At 34.7% G+C, this 18,547-nt stretch overlaps 1 protein-coding gene across 12 annotated transcripts in view; it reads left to right on the top strand.

Moving 5' to 3' along the window:
* TASP1 (taspase 1) overlaps positions 1-18,547 on the top strand; it is a 294,418-nt gene that overhangs the window by 47,051 nt on the left and 228,820 nt on the right. For all 12 annotated transcript variants that reach the window (XR_008289218.1, XR_003423891.2, XM_053200260.1 and 9 more), the window contains one exon: positions 4,977-5,056. Coding sequence is in view for 10 of the 12 variants with exons in the window: in XM_053200260.1 (XP_053056235.1) it covers positions 4,977-5,056 (80 nt within the window). In the remaining 2 variants the exon portion in view is untranslated. The remainder of the gene's footprint in view (positions 1-4,976; positions 5,057-18,547) is intronic.

Raw genomic sequence — 18,547 nt, 5'->3', positions numbered from 1 at the left:
AACTGGGTCCCATACTTGACCACTGTTAGTTAGGCTATTAGGAATTTATGGAGTCCTTCCATATCACATTAGAAGCAGCAGATTAGAAGTAAGGGTAGAATAGAATCCTTTTATAATAATGAGAAGTTACTGTGTATACTCATGTAGTTATTTATTCATTTTTCAATTCACTCAGCAAATATTTATTGTTCATTTTCTCTATGCCAGGCATAGAGGTACAAAAACTATCAAAAGCAGATGGAAGACTTAGAAATCATGGTCCTCTGGTGTCATCTGTCACCACTCTATGGGGATAGCAAGACATTATATATAATGAATTTTTTTTTTAGGAAGTCTTTAAATAAAAAGTTCATTGGGGCGCCTGGGTGGTTCAGTTGGTTGAGCGCCCAACTTCAGCTTGGGTCATGGTCTTGCAGGTTTTGAGTTTGAGCCCACGTCAGGCTCTGTGCTAACAAACAGCTAGGAGCCTGGAGCCTGCTTCAGATTCTGTATCTCTCTCTCTCTCTCTCTCTCCCTCCCCTGCTCATGCTCTGCCTCTCTCTGTCTCTCAAAAATAAATAAATGTTAAAAAAATAAAAAAAAAATTAAATAAAAAGTTCATTTATCTGCATACCTTATTTTTTGGTTATAGCCACTAAGATATGTTGTATTGTTTAAGTGGTGGTGTTTGGTCAGATTAGTAGAGTATTTGATATTTTTATAAACTTGGTGGGCCAACCTTCATAAACTGTGTCACATTTACTCAAGTTTCTATATTTTATTTTATAGCTTGGATCTTTCTTCTTCCATTATGATAGGGTATAGCTTTGACAGGTATTATCATTTAGAACAAGGGATTGGCAAGCTGTGGCTTATGGGCCAAATCTGGTCTGCTGCTTGCTTTGTAAATAAAGTTTTATTGGGACACAGCCATACCCATTTGTGTATGTATTGTCTGTGGCTGCTTGTACACTCAAAGGCCAAATTGAGTTGTTGCAAAAGAGACATTCTGGCCAGAAAACCGACCTATTTACTATCCCATCCTTTACACAAAAACTTTGCTGACTCCTAATATAGAAGTTATAATGTTTGGAAATTATGTTTCTTTTCATGAAAAAGGGAAAGCCTGACAAACATTGTTTTATGTTTAGTATAAATGAAACCTAAGGTGCTCATTTGACCCTAGGATTTTCTTCAGAGGCAAATTTAGCTTTTGGTACATTTTCTTAAAATACTATTTAAATACTATTTAATCTATTATATTTCATAAATTCATTCAAATTTGTACTACTTTTGTTGTGTCAATGTGAAAAGACAATTAAAAAAAATCTAAAGATTTTTATTCAGAAAGTATAGATTTAGTTGGATAACAATAGTAGAAAAAAATTTCTAAGACAACCAGAGAAATGTGAACATTGATGAAATATATTTTGATTCTAAAGATTGTTTATTTTTTATGTGTCAATTGCTTATGCTGAGGTTCTGTTTTTTAAAAATTCATATTTTAAATTAAAAAAATAAAAATTGAAATTAAATTAAAAATGGTTTCAAAGAGTTACGTGCTTATTGTTTAATTTGGTTGTTACATGTTATTTCCAAATACAGCAAGTTCTCCTTTATTTGCACTTTGTGTATAAGCTTTTAATGATCAATAGCCATTAATTTGTCTTTCATCAGTTTTATATATTTATGATGAACAAAGAAGCAACAGATAAAATAGATAGAAATCAGTTTTAAGTCCAAAGAAATAACTATCATTTTCTCCTATATCTTTCTTTTCCAGAATAATATATTTTGATTATTGGGATCCCTGAGCAATCTTGAGAGCTTTCTGAATCACGAAATGACACTTTTTAGGCTGATTATGGAGTCATGGTTCTCTGGAAATGGGTGGTTGCCAGCCATGAGATTGCAGTTCGCATCTTGTATTTGAGCCCATAGCCCTTGCCTGGACCTTGACTGTGCTAGTGCTTGCTGCAGCAGCCAGAGGGCAGCTTGGAGGAGGTTTCATTCCCCCCACCCCAGGGCTGCTTCCAGTAGAGTGTTGCTGCTTTTTGTTTTACATCACCGTGAGACTTGTTTTAATGTAAATTACGTTGGGTAAAACACAAGGAAAGTACTGTCCCTTAAGCAATTTTGACCCCCTAGCTTATTATTACTTGTTTAATATCTTGCCAATGTTTGTTTAATGCTTAGTATGCTTTAGGCACTCTTGTAAATGCTTGGGTATGTCAATGAAAAAACACAGATTCCCATTCTTACGAAGCTTACAGTTTATTTGAGGAAGATAGAAATAAATAATAGACATATAAATTATAAAGTGTATAGTATGTTAGAAGGTGAAAAAAATGTGAAAAGAATAGAATGACAGGGATTGAAAGTCCTAGGTAGGGGAATACAGTGTGTTGGGTACAGTTTTTTTTTTTTTTTTTTTTTTTAGGTTTATTTATTTTGAGAGAGACTGAGTGTGAGTGGGAGAGGGGCAGAGAGAGGGAGACAGAGAATCCCTAGCAGGCTCCATGCTGCCAGCGCAGAACCTGACATGGGGCTTGAACTCACAAAACTGTGAGATCATGACCTGAGCTGAAACCAAGAGTCAGAAGCTTAACCAACTGAGCCACCCAGGTACCTCATGTTGGGTACAGTTTAAATAGGCCTCCTCAAAGGAGACATTTGAGCAGATGAGGGAATATGCCATTTGGGAAATAAGGAAGAGCCTAATAGAGGGAACATTCAGGGTGAATGCCTTGAGGCTGGAGGTTCCTTGACATGTTTGTGTTTTTATAGGAGGCTGGAGTAGGGTAAGCAAAGGGGCAAGGGGAGTAAGAGATGAGGTAAAGAGGGAGCAGAAAGGATCAGATCACTTGAGAGCTTGTAGATTCTTATGAAGACTCCAGTGTTTACATTAGAGTTCTCATGAGAGGTTTTGCAAGTTTTGAGAGGAGGGATATAATTTTTGTCTGACTTGTGTTTTACAAGGATGTCAGTGGCCAGTGAGCATAGACTGGGGCAGGGAGCAAAGCAAGGCAAGCATTAAAATATTGAGTCCATTGCAACAATCCAGGTAAGAGATGATGGTAGTTCAGAGAAAGGGGTTAGCAGGGGAGGTGGTGAGAAGTGGTTAGATTCCAGATATTTTACAAAGGTATATTCTATGGGATTTCCTAAACTTGATTGAGGCAAAATTTCCCTAAAAGCTTTCTCCTTGGGGAGTCATAAGACTGAGAAATTGGAATTGATACTGCATGTAATATTCTAGAAAATGAATTTTTGGCATGTTAGTATCATGTAGCTTTTCAGAATTTTAAAATTACTTCAAAAGCACTGTGCCATTCTGTGTGATGATTAACTACTAGACAGGTAGTTTTTGATAGTAGGAAAAGGTCATATATTCAGTGTTCTTATTCATAAGATGGCATCCAAATAGTCAACTTCCTATGAATATTATAAAATGGCTAAGGTATTTTAAAAACTTGCATAGCAGCCATTGGCAAGTTGGTTTAATTTAGAAGCAATGACTGTTTAAGAAATGAAAAATAAAACTAAGAATATTTTGTAAAATGCCATTGATTCCAGATACTGGGCTTGAACCCAAGATGAAATGGGCGTGCTAAGAATACTAGATTCAGCTCCAAATTTCTGTTCTGATCACTTAATATGCTACTTTGGCATCTCTTTTACATCTTTGCATGGAGAGAAGTTATTTCTTATATCACATTCCTTTTCTGGAAGGAGGAAGTGCTAAAAATGCCATCAGGACAGCTTAACTCACATTCAAGTTTCTATTTCAGTTATTCTTCATTTGAACTTTACATGACAGCTTTTCTTTGCATTTTCTTTGCAGTGGTCTTCATTTGATACAAGAATAGGAGAAACTGTTCTCTATTTCAGAATCCTCTAGAATTTAAAAAAAAGATATAGAGGTTTGAAGGAGTAAAGTTGTTTATTCTTGTTGGCTCTCTCTCCATATATTGGAAAACAGTTATTGGACTTAACCATTTAGTTTCTTAATAGAACTATTTGGACATTTCTGAGTATCTCCTTAGATTTTGTTTTGCCAGTATGTCATTGGTCTCCTTACTAACAAATGAATCTAAAGACTTCAGTATGCATTACTTTGAGTTTTAGTGTTGGAATGATTAGAAGAACAGAAACAAAAACTAGAGAGCCAAAAACTAATGAGCAGGCATAAGTTCAAGGAAACCCATTACTAGCTGGCTGAGAGCTTTAAGAAGTTGGCTATGGAAGGAGATGAAGTGATTGATTTTTATGGTAACCACTTGCTGTTACCGTGTTAGGGAATGGAGTGGTTAATTATCCTGCATGCCCTTTGAAATCTTTGGAAATAAGTCTTTTACAGTTAGCTAACAGTATCCTTTCATTTACTTCATTATGTTAAAACTTGCAGTTTAGGGCTTAAAAAATTACTTTTGGGACACACCACAGTACTCACCACAGTAAAAATGATTCTGAGAGTCATATATTTTATAGGTCATTTATATATTTTCGTTGCATTAAGACTTGCAAATGTAAGCACATCTCATTGTTTTTGGTCATCTCTAGATGTACCCACTCATTTTAGGTAGACCCAGGTGTTATAGTAGGTAAGAATACTAAATCTGAGGACATTCACTGATACTTTGACTCTTAACTTGGTTAAATGGATCGTGTGACCATGATGATCCAAGATAAATCTTAGTATTTTCCACGGGGAAATCAACTATTTTTTGCATCTCAGGGTGAATTTTGCCGGTTTTTACTTGTTGGTTATTGCAAATGAAATTGTACCATTTCCAATTGTAAAATTTCTAACTTGGGGAAAATGTTTAAATAATTTTGGGGCATGTAGCCATATTGTTATTTTGAGGTAATAAACCTAGATTTATATCTATATGAAAAACATTTTTTCAGTTGCCTTACTATATGATTTATATTACTTTATTGATATAGGAAGAGATGAAACTGAATTTTTAAAAGAATAATTTTTCTGTTGTTAGCTTTTTAGTTGGAGAAGGAGCCTACAGATGGGCAGTAGATCATGGAATACCCTCTTGTCCTCCTAACATCATGACCACAAGTGAGTAAAAATTTTTCAAAATTAAGCTATATTGGCATATAGACCTGAAAGTGTTACATTGTTTTAATCCACATGGTACTCTGATATTTAAGGAAGGAAGCTTACATGTTGAAATATTTAAAGTTAAAAGATACATTGAAAGTTATTTGATTTTAAGCCACTTTTTATATTCCTGAGGTTTCCCCCATTCTCATGCTTTTATGGAAGTATTGCTAAAGGATCCCTTTTAGGTTACTTAATATAATTACTAAGAATAAAACCTTAATACTACCCCCCTCATAGAGGGAGAAGAAAACAGAGGTCAGCATTTATCTGTCTTTGAGCTGAGGAAGGCCTTCCTAGGGACCAAGTGCAAGAGAAGGAAGAACAAAAGTATGACTACATAAGAGTTAAGACTGAAAAAACACTTACCATAACACTTACCATGACAAAGTGATACATATCCTTAATCTGGGAGAAGGTATGTCAAATTTAAAACCACACAAATACAAATAATACCCAAAAAGAAAAATGATCAAAAGTCATAAATATATAATATAATATAACTAACAGGGAAATTCAAATTAAAAAGAGTACATGTTAAATTTGTTCCCTCTTAATTTCTGAAAGAGTTAAAAATACTGTATTACTGCTCATAAGTGTGTGGTGAAATGAACATAATACATTGTAGGTACAAATGTAAATTGGCAGAAATTTTAGGGGACAACTAAGTAGTATAGAGCAAAACCTTAAATTTATCCTGCTTGTAGGAACTTGTCATTAGAAATAGAGACAAAGATTTATGTAGTTCTCAATAAGCATTATTAAGAATATCAAAACTAAATGGCAACCAACAGAATGGGAGAAGATCTTTGCAAATGACATACCAGATAAAGGTATATAGTATCCAAAATCTATAAAGAACTTATCTAACTCAACACCCAAAAAACAAACAATCCAGTGAAGAAATGGCAAAAGACATGAATAGACTTCTCCAAAGAAGACATGCAGATGGCCAACTGACACATGAAACGATGCTCAACATGGCTCATCATTAGGGAAATACAAATCAAACCCACAATGAGATACCACCTCACACCTGTGAGAATGGCTAACAGTAACAACTCAGGCAACAAGAGATGTTGGAGAGGATGTGGAGAAAGAGGATCTCTTTTGCACTGCTGGTGGGAATCCTAACTGCTGCAGCCATTCTGGAAAACAGTATGGAGGTTCCTCAAAAAGTTAAAAATAGGACTACCCTACGACCCAGCAATTGCACTACTAGGCATTTATCCAAGGGGATACAGGTGTGATGTTTTGAAGGGGCACACTCACCCCAATGTTTATAGCAGCACTATCGACAATAGCCAAAGTATGGAAAGAGCCCAAATGTCTATCGATGGATGAACAGATAAAGATATGGTATATATATTTACAATGGAATATTACTTGGCAGTCAAAAAGAATGAAGTCTTGTCATTGGCAACTATGTAGATGGAACTAGAGGGTATTATGCTAAGCGAAATTAGTCAGAGAAATACAAAGATCATATGACTTCACTCATGTGAGGACTTTAAGACACGGAACAGATGAAAATAAGGGAAGGGAAGCAAAAATAATATAAAAACAGGGACGGGGACAATACATAAGAGACTCTTAAATGTGGAGAACAAACAGGTTTACTGGAGGGGTTGTGGGAGGGAGGGTGGGCTAAATGGGTAAGGGGCATTAAGGAATCTACTCCTGAAATCATTGTTGCACTATATGCTAACTAGCTTGGATATAAATTAAAAAATAAAAATAAAAAGCAAAAACAAAAAACAAAAAACACTCAACAGTTTGTGAAAAAAAAAAAGAATATAAAAAAATTTGAAAAAATCTTAATGCCCAACAGAAAGAAATGTAAGCAAATTATCATACGATGATATGTAGTAACTCGAAATTGTTATCAAGAATAATGTCTGATAATGATTAAATCTAATGACTGGAAAATGAAAAATGAGTTATAAATATTTACATGTGAAATGTAAAAATGTTAAATTTTTATTTTTTATCATGCTAATCTATGACTATAATTTAAAGAATCAAATGAGAAAATGAGGAATCATTAACTGCGAGGAGTTAAACCAAAAAGGTAATGATTATATATCATAAGAGGTATTTGATAAGGATCAGCTTTTAATAACATTATATTCAAAATGAATAATCATGTAGCTGAATGTTATAGGGAGGTAGAGAAATATGTACATGGTAGGCAAACAGGGAGTGTTAGAGGTCTAATTCTCATAGTCCCCACCACTAATTCTACCTTAAAATCTTCCCAGTAGCATGTATTTAGTTTTTATGTCAGGCAAACAAATCTGGTCAGTTGATAGTTCCATTTTGTTTTTTCTTGGAGACATGCCAGCTGGCACCTTAAAGTTTAGAATGGGTTCACAGAAAGCCTGCTGAGGGATTGTCATCCCTGGCCTTTACTTCACTATCATTTTGGATTCCCATTTTGTCTCTCCAACATCAAATTCTCTGATTCCTGAGTCTCATATGTTTGTTTCTTTTTCATTGTATTCCATTACTTGATATATGTAAGACTAGAAATTGTTTTCCCTGGGTTTTGAAGGAATTGTTCTCTCATGTTCTAGTTTCCAGTCTTTCTGTTATGCATTTTGATTCCCAGTTCTTTGTGGTATATTTTTCATCTTTGGAAGGAAGCCTTAATTCCTATGTTCTTCTTACTATAATGAAACATCTTGGAATGGGTCTTTTTTAATTCAGTATGTCTGGTACTCATCCTGAGTACTTTTAATCTGGAAATTCATGTGCTTTATTTTGGGGAGAAATTAAAAAATTGTGTATTAATATCTTCCCTTATCTTTCCTCTTTTTTATTTTTCTAATTTCTATGAATTGGATGTTGGATCTCATGCTCCAATCCCTTGTATCTTTTTCAAAAGTGATTTTTTTCTTCTTTTTGAAATCATTTTTATCCTACTGTCTCAGAAATGTCTTCAGTTTTGTCTCCTAAACCTTCTACTTCTGATGAATTTATAATTTTGGATTTTATTGTCTTAATTACTAGAGATTCATCTGTGATTAATCCTTTTTTTTTTTTTTTTTTTTTTTTAATTTTAAGTAAGCTGTATGCCTAGCGTGAGGCTTGAACTCACAACTCCGAGATCAAGAGTTGCATGCTCTATTGACTAAGCCAGCCAGGCACCACACTGACTAATACTTTTAAAATGTAGTGCACTGTTCTTATTTCATGAGCTCAATATTTTTGTTCATCTCTTAGGATATTATGGTTTAAAATTTGCTATCTGCTGTTTCTGCTTCTTTCTTTTTGTTTGTTTCATGCATGTTAGCAAATTTTTCTATCTAGTGACCCCTTGCTGTTTTCACATTTATGAATATGGTACTTAAAAGCCATTTGGAAGCTTTGTGTTTGATGACAGGTCTGGTTGACCTCAAGAAGGGTGGTGTGATCAGGCTCTTTTGTTGGGGGGAATTCCCAGGTATTCCCCCCAACAAAACCAGTTGTATCTGTTTTCTTTTGGATTAGTGAGAGAAATTTTCCCAGGTCTGCCAGGGCTATAGCCAGTATTGTGGTGCAGAACAAGGGCAGGGGCTGGAGGTCTCACCTTTCCTGTTTCAGACTTATGTAGAACCCCTGATGTAGAACTTTTGTGTAGAGCCCCTGATGATACCTGTTCCCACTTGTGCTGGATGTACACCAATTCGAGGTCCATATGGTTTAGTCAACCTCATATTTTCTGCGGGCATGAAGGGGGGATTTAGGCATCTCCATGTTTCTTACTGACACTTTCCACCAGTTCTCCTATTTTTAGTCCCAACCTGGCTTTCAGAAATACCAGGTGCCTGGGGCGCCTGGGTGGCTCAGTCGGTTAAGCGTCTGACTTCAGCTCAGGTCACGAACTCACGGTTCATGAGTTTGAGCCCCACGTCGGACTCTGTGCTGACAGCTCAGAGCCTGGAGCCTGCTTTGGATTCTGTGTCTCCCTCTCTTTCTGTCCCTCCCCTGCTCATGCTCTGTCTCTGTCTATCTCTCTCTCTCTCAAAAAAATAAACATTTTAAAAAAATTAAAAAAAAAATACCAGGTGCCTTTTATTCTGAGGTCTTGTAGTGTTTCTTTGGAAGGAATTTGTTTACTTTGGAAGAGATTAGTTTGCGTTGTGATGTCTTGGCTACCAGGCATCTGGATTCATCTTCCTCTACTCAATCAGTAACTGTCCATTTGCTTTCTATTTTCTGAAATTGTGTTGCTACTGCCCTTTTTGTCATCATCCCTTATGTATGTCAGTCTTTTTTCTCCCTTCAGTTTCTTTTTGGTAAGATTTTAGTAGGGTGTGAAGTGAACTCATTTATATATTCACTTTGCCAGTTTTACTTCAGAGCATTTATATAAAAAGGTGTTATAAAATCACAATTACTAGATATTTTGCAGGAGGACAAAAATATTTTTGACTAATATATTAGTATCCTCAAAATAAGAAATATATATTTGTTTTATGCCATAAACTTCTTATATAACCAACCAGCAAGAAATATTCTCTGAATAAATAAGGTATTTGAAAGTTGTGTGATTATATTCACACACACACATATAATATGTATATTATATATAATATATTACAAAAAATCATATTGACCTATGGTCAATTTAGAGGGAGAAATTATAATTATTATTTAGATTAAACATTTTTTTAAATGCTATTCTATATTGGGCACTTGTCTATTCCTCAGTAAAAATTAGTTTCTATACTTGGTAATGATGTGTTTTAACCTTGACTACCTTTTGTGTTGGTGGGGGGGCATAACTGGTGGGTTTTTATCCCCTTTCAGTGTTCCAAAGTTTTCAGAATGTCTTTCTCAGTTTATTCTAAAATAATATTTTACATAGTGTCTCACATACTTAATATTTCATTCCTCTATGTAGATGTAAATTTTTATCTGGTATTATTCCCTTCATCTGGCACAAGCATTTCTGGTAATGCGACAGGTGTCGTGGTGAAAAATGCTGTCAGCTTTCATTATCTGAAAAATCTTTATTTTGCCTTTACTTTAAAAATATTAATTTCTTGTGGGATACAGACTTCTAGGTTGTCAGGTTGTTTTCTTTTAGCACTTTTTTTTCCCTTTTTTTTATTATGGTTAAAAAATGTGACATAAAATTTACTATTTTGACAGTATATAAGTGTGTAATTTAGTGTATATTCAGTGTTATATAACCAGTACGTATTTCCATAACTTTTTTATCATTCCAAGCAGAAACTCCGTATCTGTTAAACAGAAAATAACCGTTTCCCGTAATCTCCATTCTGCAAAGTCATTCTCTATGATTGCCTGTTCTGGGTACCTTCTCTAAGTGTGAATCATACAGTATATGTCCTTTTGTGTCTGGCTTATTTTACTTAGCATAATGTTTTCAAGGTTCATCCATGTTTGTAGCATGAATTAGAATATTGTTCTTTTTCTCTCCTTTTCAGATTTTTTTTTAAAGGTTTTTTATCTTTGGTTTTAAAAAGTTTAACCATGGTATGCCTAGGTGTGGTTTCTTTGTGCCTAGTTTTTACTGTGCCTGCTGAATCTGTGGTTAATGTTTTCAATCAAATTAGGGAACTTTTGGACAATATTTGTTTAGATTTTTTTTCTGGTTCATAGTCTTCTTCATTTGTTTCTGGGACTTCATTTCTACTTATATGAAAGCACTTGATACTGTCACATGTTATTGAAGCTCTTATTTTAGCTGTTTTTTTTTTTTTTCCCTCTGTGCTTTCTGTACTAGTCAAGATTCTCTACTGAAACAGAACCAATAGATCGATTGATCTATCAGATTTATTATTGGCTTTTATATTTAACGCAATTATAGAGGCTGACAAGTCCCAAGATCTTCAGGGTCAGTCAGCAAGCTGGAGACTCAGGAGAACCAGTGGTGTAGTTCCAATCCATGTCCAAAGGCCTAAGAACCAGGACAGCTAGCTGTGTGCTTCCAGTCTGAAGCCTGGCAGGCTCGAGACTGAGGAAGAGCCAATGTTTTAGTTCAAGTGTAAAGGCAGGAAAAAGTGTTGCAGTTTGAAGGCAGTCAGGAAAAAAGGATTCTCTTTTATTTAGGGGAGAGTTTGCCTTTTAGTTCTATGAAGGTTTTTGACCGATTGGAGTAATTCCCCCTATATTAGGGAGGGCAATCTGCTTTACTCAGTCTACCAGTTTAAATGTTAATCTCATCCTCATCAAACACACCCTCGCAGATATGCCGAGAATAATGCTTCACCAAATATCTGGGCACCCTGTGGCCCAGGCAAGTAGACACATAAAATTAACCAATATGCTTTCATTTGTATGATTTCTGTTGAAATGTCTTCAGGTTCACCAGTCTTTTTTTCTGCAGTGTCCAATTTGATGAGAACCTAATGTAGTTATTTCTTTACAATGTAAAATATTATGTTTTCATAATATTTAGAACTTTCAGTTCTAAATTCTAAATTTCAGAATATTTAGAACTTTCAGTTCTAAAGTTTACATTTTTTATAAAATTTCTATATTTCTCCTGAAATTCCCTTTGTCTTCACTTATTATACCCATTGTTAACATATTGATTATTTTATTTATTTTTAAAAATGTTTATATCCGGGCACCTGGGTGTCTCAGTCGGTTAAGCATCCGACTTCAGCTCAGGTCATGATCTCACAGTCCATGAGTTCGAGTCCTGTATCGGGCTTTGTGCTGACAGCTCGGAGCCTGGAGCCTGCTTCAGATTCTGTGTCTCCCTCTCTCCCTCCCCCGTTCGTGCTCTGTCCCTCTCTCTGTCTCAAAAATAAATAAACATTTAAAAAAAATTTTTTTTAAAATGTGTATTTCTTGAGAGAGTGAGAAAGAGAGTGCACATGCGTGAATGCATGGGAGCACGAGTGGAGGACGGGCAGAGAGCGACAGGGAGAGAGAATCCCAAGCAGGCTCCACACTGTTAGAGCAGAGCCCGACAGAGCAGAGCAACCCACGAATCGTGAGATGATGACCTGAGCCGAAATCAGGAGTCAGATGCCTGAGTGACTGAGTCACCCAGGTGCTCCTGTTTATTGCTATTTTAAAATCGTTGATTGCTAATTCTGAAATCTAGGTCACTGGTAGGTCAATTTCTATTGACAGGGTTTTTTTTCCTCTTGACTCTATCACTTTTTTTTTGTTTAGTTGTATGTCTCATAATTTGTTTTTTTGTTACATCTTGGGCATTGTAATGATATGTTGTAGAGACTATGGGCATATTATCTTCCTTTGAATGATGTTGCGTTTTGTTTTAGCATGTAGTAAAATTGTAGATCACCTTGATTTTGTTACAGCCTGGTTTTAGACTTTGTGAAAGTGAGTCCATTTCAGTTTTGTTCTTAATTCTAGAGTTAATCCTTAGTACTAGTTTGTGGTTTTTTTCCTAAGATATGGCCTTTCTAGGGTTTCACTTGAAAGTCTCAAGCTTTAAACTTTGTCTCTCCTACAGCAAGTGTTTGTCAAAATCTGTCAGCTTTTCAGCTGTTGTTTTCCTCACTAACCTCTATGGAATCTTGCATCTTATATAAACAGTTAAGGGCTCATTCAAGAATTTGAAGGGATGTTTACATAAATTTGGGGGCTTCCCTTTTTCTGTGTGTGTGGCTTTCTCCTTTCCGGGATTCCTCCCTCAATTTCCAGCTGCTTCAATAGTCCCAAACACTTTCAACTCCACCTGGCAAGACTATAGTTTTCTATTTGAGATCTATTTGCTGTGCCTCTATAGTTTCGACTGTAGTGCCTCATAGAGAAAGCTGTATGAATGTTGATGTCATCCAGTGTGTTTCTTTTCTTTCAGTGGTGAATCTTCTCCTATTTCTACCAGCTTTTGGTCACTAGTCTTCAAATAGCTTTTTGTTTTTAATTAAAAAAATTCTGACCAGAGTTTCTAATTGTTATTGTTTTGTGGGTTAGTCTCATATAAGCAACTCCATTACCAGGAGCCAGAACCTATGCTTTGTAAATGTGTACTATTAGCAGATATAATAATATAAATAACAAATATAAGTTAACAAATATAACATTTCACATTATAAAAGGGAGTTGATTACTTAAACATTATATTTGTTACTTTTTAATTGTACCTTTTTTGTTACCATTTTTTAAAAAAAGATGTTACTTTTTTTTTTTTTTAATTAGAGCATTCTACATAAACCTTCCCCTTTCCCAGTCCCAGCCTCTCCTGTCCACTCCAACAGCCACACTTACTTGTTGATTTGCTTCTTTCTGTGTCAACAGAAATGCTGGAATATATAGTATTATTCTTTTTGTTTTAGATAAATGGTATCATACTCTATAGTATTTTTAGTAAGTTTTTAGAGGAGTGATATCATAATATGATATTTCTTATGTTTTTCATCAGTCAGCAAAATATATTCTGAAATCTATCCATGTTGATATATATAGAAATCAATTAATTTTTAAACTGCTGGATAGCATTTACTATACATTTTTTTAGCTGTTTCCTTATTGACGAGCATTCACGTTGTTCCTAGGTTTTGCCATTAATGTTGATGATTTCACAAATATTCTTGTACAAATGTGTTTTATTTATCTAGTTGGAAGTAGATTTGCTCACTCAGAATATACATTTACCATTATCCTGGCTATTGCCAGATTCCTCTCCTAAGAGCTTTTATTTTTTGTCTATTTTTGAGAAATCTGTATTTGTAAAGTTGCTGCCATTATTGACCATAAAGTAGCTCAGAGCATAGGCTTTAGAGGCATACAACTTTGTGTGACCACGGACAAGTTACCTCCAAGAAACTTTTCTCATGGAGAGGTTGTGTTTACTTGAGATAATGTATAAAGAATTCTTATTCCAATCTCTGGCACATAGAATCACTCAAATGTTAACTATTAATGTCACTTTTACTATCATTAATGTGTTGGACATGAAGATAATTCTGGTGATATAATTTCATCAGAATTTAATCAGTCTAGCTCTTCAACACTGACTTGTGGTTTTAGTGATTGATCCAACTGGAGTTAGGTGTAACCATTAGAGCAGTGGTTTTCAACTTTGGCTGCACATTAGGATCCCTGGAGAGCTTTGAAAAACTCTGAAGCCCTGGCTGCACCCAAAACCAGCAACTCTGTAGCTGGCACCCGTGCATCTGACGTTTTTAAAGTTTTGCAGGTAATTTCAATATATATTCAATTTTAACATGTCTGAGATAAAGCTTCTGTGTGTTTTATTTAGTTATTAAAAAAATTTTTTTTAATGTTTATTTATTTTTGAGAGAGAGAGAGACAGTGTGCGAGCAGGGGAGGGGAAGAGAGAGAGACACAGAATCTGAAGCAGGCTCCAGGTTCTGAGCTGTCAGCACAGAGCCTGATGCGGGGGTCGAACTCAAAAACCGTGAGATCGTGACTTGAGCTGAAGTTGGATGCTTAACCCACTGAGCCCCCCAGGTGCCCCAAGCTTCTACATGTTTTTGAGTTCTTCCAGAAGACTCATTAAAGTTGAAATTGAAAGTAGTTTTGTTGTCTCTTAGTAAGGACCAATCTTAAATAGCTTGTGCTACAAAGTTGCCACCATCTATTCCTTAATTTTTAGCTGTTTTATGCTTTGATTGGACCTGAGGTACATGTTTATATTAAGTAAAGAGTTGATTGGGGACATTATTTTATCCTATCAATTTATGGGCATGATTCTGCTACAAGGAATCCTAATTTTTTTCTATTGGCTGGGTTGTGATTTTAGAGTTCTTCTGCCTTTGAGTAGGATACTTTGAAAGACAACATGATTGATAAAACATTTTATGTACTAATTTTAGAATTTTATTATAACAGGTGTGTGATATATTAGTACTTCACTCTTTAATATGACCAGTTATGCTATTTTAAATTTTTTATTTTTAGGTAATTATAAATTCACATGCAGTTGTAAGAATTAATATAGAGAGATCCCCGTGTACCCTTTGCTCAGTTTCCTCTAATGGTAATCTTGCAAAACACAGTGCAGAATCACATTTGGGATATTGATGTTGATGTAGTTAAGATACAGAACACTTCCATCTTCACAACAGTTTCTCAGGTTTCCTTTTTTATAGTCATACCTCCTCACCTCCATGCCCTCCTTAGCCCCTGGAGCCACTAACCTATTTTCCATTAGTATAATTTTGCTATTTCAAGAATGTGATATAAGTGACACCATACAATATGTAACCTTTTGGGAACTGGCTTTTTAATAATTCAGAGTAATTCTTTGGAGATTCATCCAGATGGTTGTATTTATTAATAGCCTATTTCATTTTATTGCTAAGTAGTATATGATATGGGTATACCACTGTTTGTTTAATCATTTACCCATTGAAAGACATCTGGATTGTGTCCAGTTTGGGACTGTTATAAATAATGCTGCTATAAACATTTGTGTACATTTTTTTCTATAATTCTTTTTGAATATTTTGGCAAAATACACATAACATTAAATTTATCATCTTAAATATTTTTTAATGGTACAGTTAAATGGCTTTTAGTATATTCACATTTTTGTGCAGCCATCACTACCATCCTTCTATAGAACCCTTTTTATCTTGCCAAACTGAAAACTCTGTACTCCTTAAACAGTAATTCCCTATTACCCTCCACTTAGCCTCTAGCAACCATTCTCATTTCTATCTTTATGAATTTGACTACAGTGGGTACTTCATATTAGTGGAACCATACGTTATTTGTCCTTTTATGACTGGCTTATTTCGTTTAACATGATGTTCTCAAGGTTTATCCATGTTGTAGCATCTGTCAGTTTCTTTTTAAGGCTGAATTGGAATATGAATATGGAATTCCATATATATGTATATATACACATGATGTACACACACACACACACCACAGTTTGTTTATCCATTTACCTGTTGATGGATACTCGGGTTGCTGTTCGGCCAGTGTTTATTTTGCTGCTATGAACATGGGTATACAAATCTCCGTTAGAATCCCTGCTTTCAATAGTTTTGAGTACTAAGAAGTGCAGTTGCTGGATTTTATGGTAATCCTATTTTCAATTTTTGGGAGGATCACTGTACCCTTTTCCATAGTGGCTATGCCATTTTAAATTTCCACTAATAGTGCACAAGGGTTCCAGTTTCTCCACATCCTCACCAACATTTGCTATTTATTTATTTTCTTTAAATAATAATTATTCTAATGGGTGTGAGGTGGTATCTCATTGTGGTTTTGCTTCATATTCCCTAATGCTTATGATATTCAGCATTTTTCATGTGCTTATGGGCCATTTCTATATCTCTTTGAATGTCTCCCAAAAGGGGAAAAAGAGGTAAGTTGAAGGTGGAGAAAAAGCACAAGTCTTTTAAATTCCTTGAAAGTCAGTTCGGCTGGAGGGGGAGGGCATTGCAACAATAGCTGCCTACTTCTGTTTCTGCACCTTGTGACCAGTACCAGCAAGAAGAAATCAGAAGCACTGATTCCAGTGTTTGGAGGACAGGGTCTTTATTGCCCAACCTGGCTCTCACAAGCTCTGTGCAATCTGCTCTCAGAATACGTGCGTGGTTGTCTGCCAAACGGATGGGGATGGAGAATGGGTCGATTTCAGTAAGAGCTGAAATTGGCCCCAACTAACCATGGTTTACTTCAAGCCTTCCTTTGAAAGTAACAGCCTTAAATAGACTCCAGAGGTCTGTAACACTTGTATTAGATTTTGGGCAGGACAGTTATTGTTTAGGTAGGGAGATAGATTCCTGTCACTTCCTACTGGGCCATCTTCTTTCTAACTCCATTTTATTAATTTTGTATTATAATCATTATGATTTAAGGATATTAATCCTGTCTCAATAGCTATTTGCATATACTAAAAAGTTTAAATATGTTATTTATCATTACTGTTGCATATGATATCTTTTGCCATATAGACATTTTAAATTTTATATGATTGTATCAGCCAACCATTGTTTTAACAGATTCTGGCTTTGATAACATTTTATGGGAAATCTTCTACTTTAAAACAAAACTATTAAACTAAAAAATAGCAAGTATCTCAAAAAACTCTGTTATTTATGCCTATATTGTTGGATAATGGCTTAACTTTTTTGGGCATTTAAAAAGTATGTGTTTAAATTATTAATATAAGATTTCATTTTTATGTGTAGTGTGAGGCAGGAATCTAATTTTTCCCCCCAAATAGGTAACATATTGTGCCAAGACAGCTTATTGAGTAACATTCATTTCCTACTGGCATGAAATATCATTGTTTTTTCTCAAATAGAATATACATCAATTTGTTTTTGGATTTGACGGGTAGTTCCATTAACTTTTTTTTTTTTAGTTCATTTCTGTGTTATTACTACAGTACTGTTTTCAGGCTTCATGATTAGTTTATTATTGGATATTTTGCAATTTGGGTTCATTTTGAAATAACATTTCTCCACTTTGCTTTTTTAACCTATTTATTATAAACTATTGTATACCTTCTGTAGGTAGGCTATTATGTTGGAGTTACAACAAACAAGTTTTCTTCTACATATATTCTGTGTCAGTTGGCTTTCTCTAATATACGTACTGTAGTAGAATTGTTGGATCATAGTGTCTGCCTATCTTCATCTTACCAGATGATGCCAAAATATATTTCAGAATGGTCGTTGCCAATGGATATAATTGTTTTCATATATATATATTTATGTATATGTTCACATGTGTATATGTGTATATACACATACATTTATATAGCTGCCTTGCTAAACTCTTCTATTAATCCTTATGATTTATCTGTAGATTCTTGTTGATTCCTAAATTCATAATCATGTCATTTGTGAATAATGATAGTTGTGTTTCTTTCTTTTGAATCTTTATACTTTTTTCCCTTCCCTTTCATAGTGACAAAGGATCATTAGTATAGTTTAATTGAAGTGATGATACTGGACGTACTTAAGTATAATGCGTTTGAAAATTTAGTGATATGTCATATTTAGGGAGTTTTATTTTGAAAGATTTAAAAAATTGTAAATGAATTTAATATTGTATTTTTGTTTATTAAGAGGACATTAATTTGTTAGTGTAATGAATTATGTTGAATTTTTAAATGTTCAAACAACTTCATATTTTTTATATTTGTCACATACTATATTATGAAAAAAACTTAATTTTTTTTTCTTTTACTATAGTTGCCATATATTTACTTGCATGTGTTAGTAGCCCCATGAAAGACTTTGGTTAGTTGACTTAAAAAAAAAATTTTTTTTATGTTCATTTATTTTTGAGGGAGGGAGAGAGAGAGAGTGTGTGAGTGGGGGAGAGGCAGAGAGGGAAACACAGAATGCGAAGCAGTCTCCAGGCTCTGAGCTGTCAGCACAGAGCCTGGTGGGGGGGGTTTGAACTCATAAACCATGAGATCATGACTTGAGCCAAGGTTGGAAGGTTAATCGACTGAGCCACTCAGGAGCCCCAGAATTGCCCTTTTTTTTTTTTTTTTTTTTTTTTTTTTAAAGAAATGGCACT

This window comes from Acinonyx jubatus, chromosome A3, assembly GCF_027475565.1.
Source record: "Acinonyx jubatus isolate Ajub_Pintada_27869175 chromosome A3, VMU_Ajub_asm_v1.0, whole genome shotgun sequence".
In the NCBI taxonomy this organism is placed as follows: Eukaryota; Metazoa; Chordata; class Mammalia; order Carnivora; family Felidae; genus Acinonyx; species Acinonyx jubatus.
The sequence above is the reverse complement of the archived record's forward strand: the minus strand, read 5'-3'. Positions and strand labels throughout refer to the sequence as shown.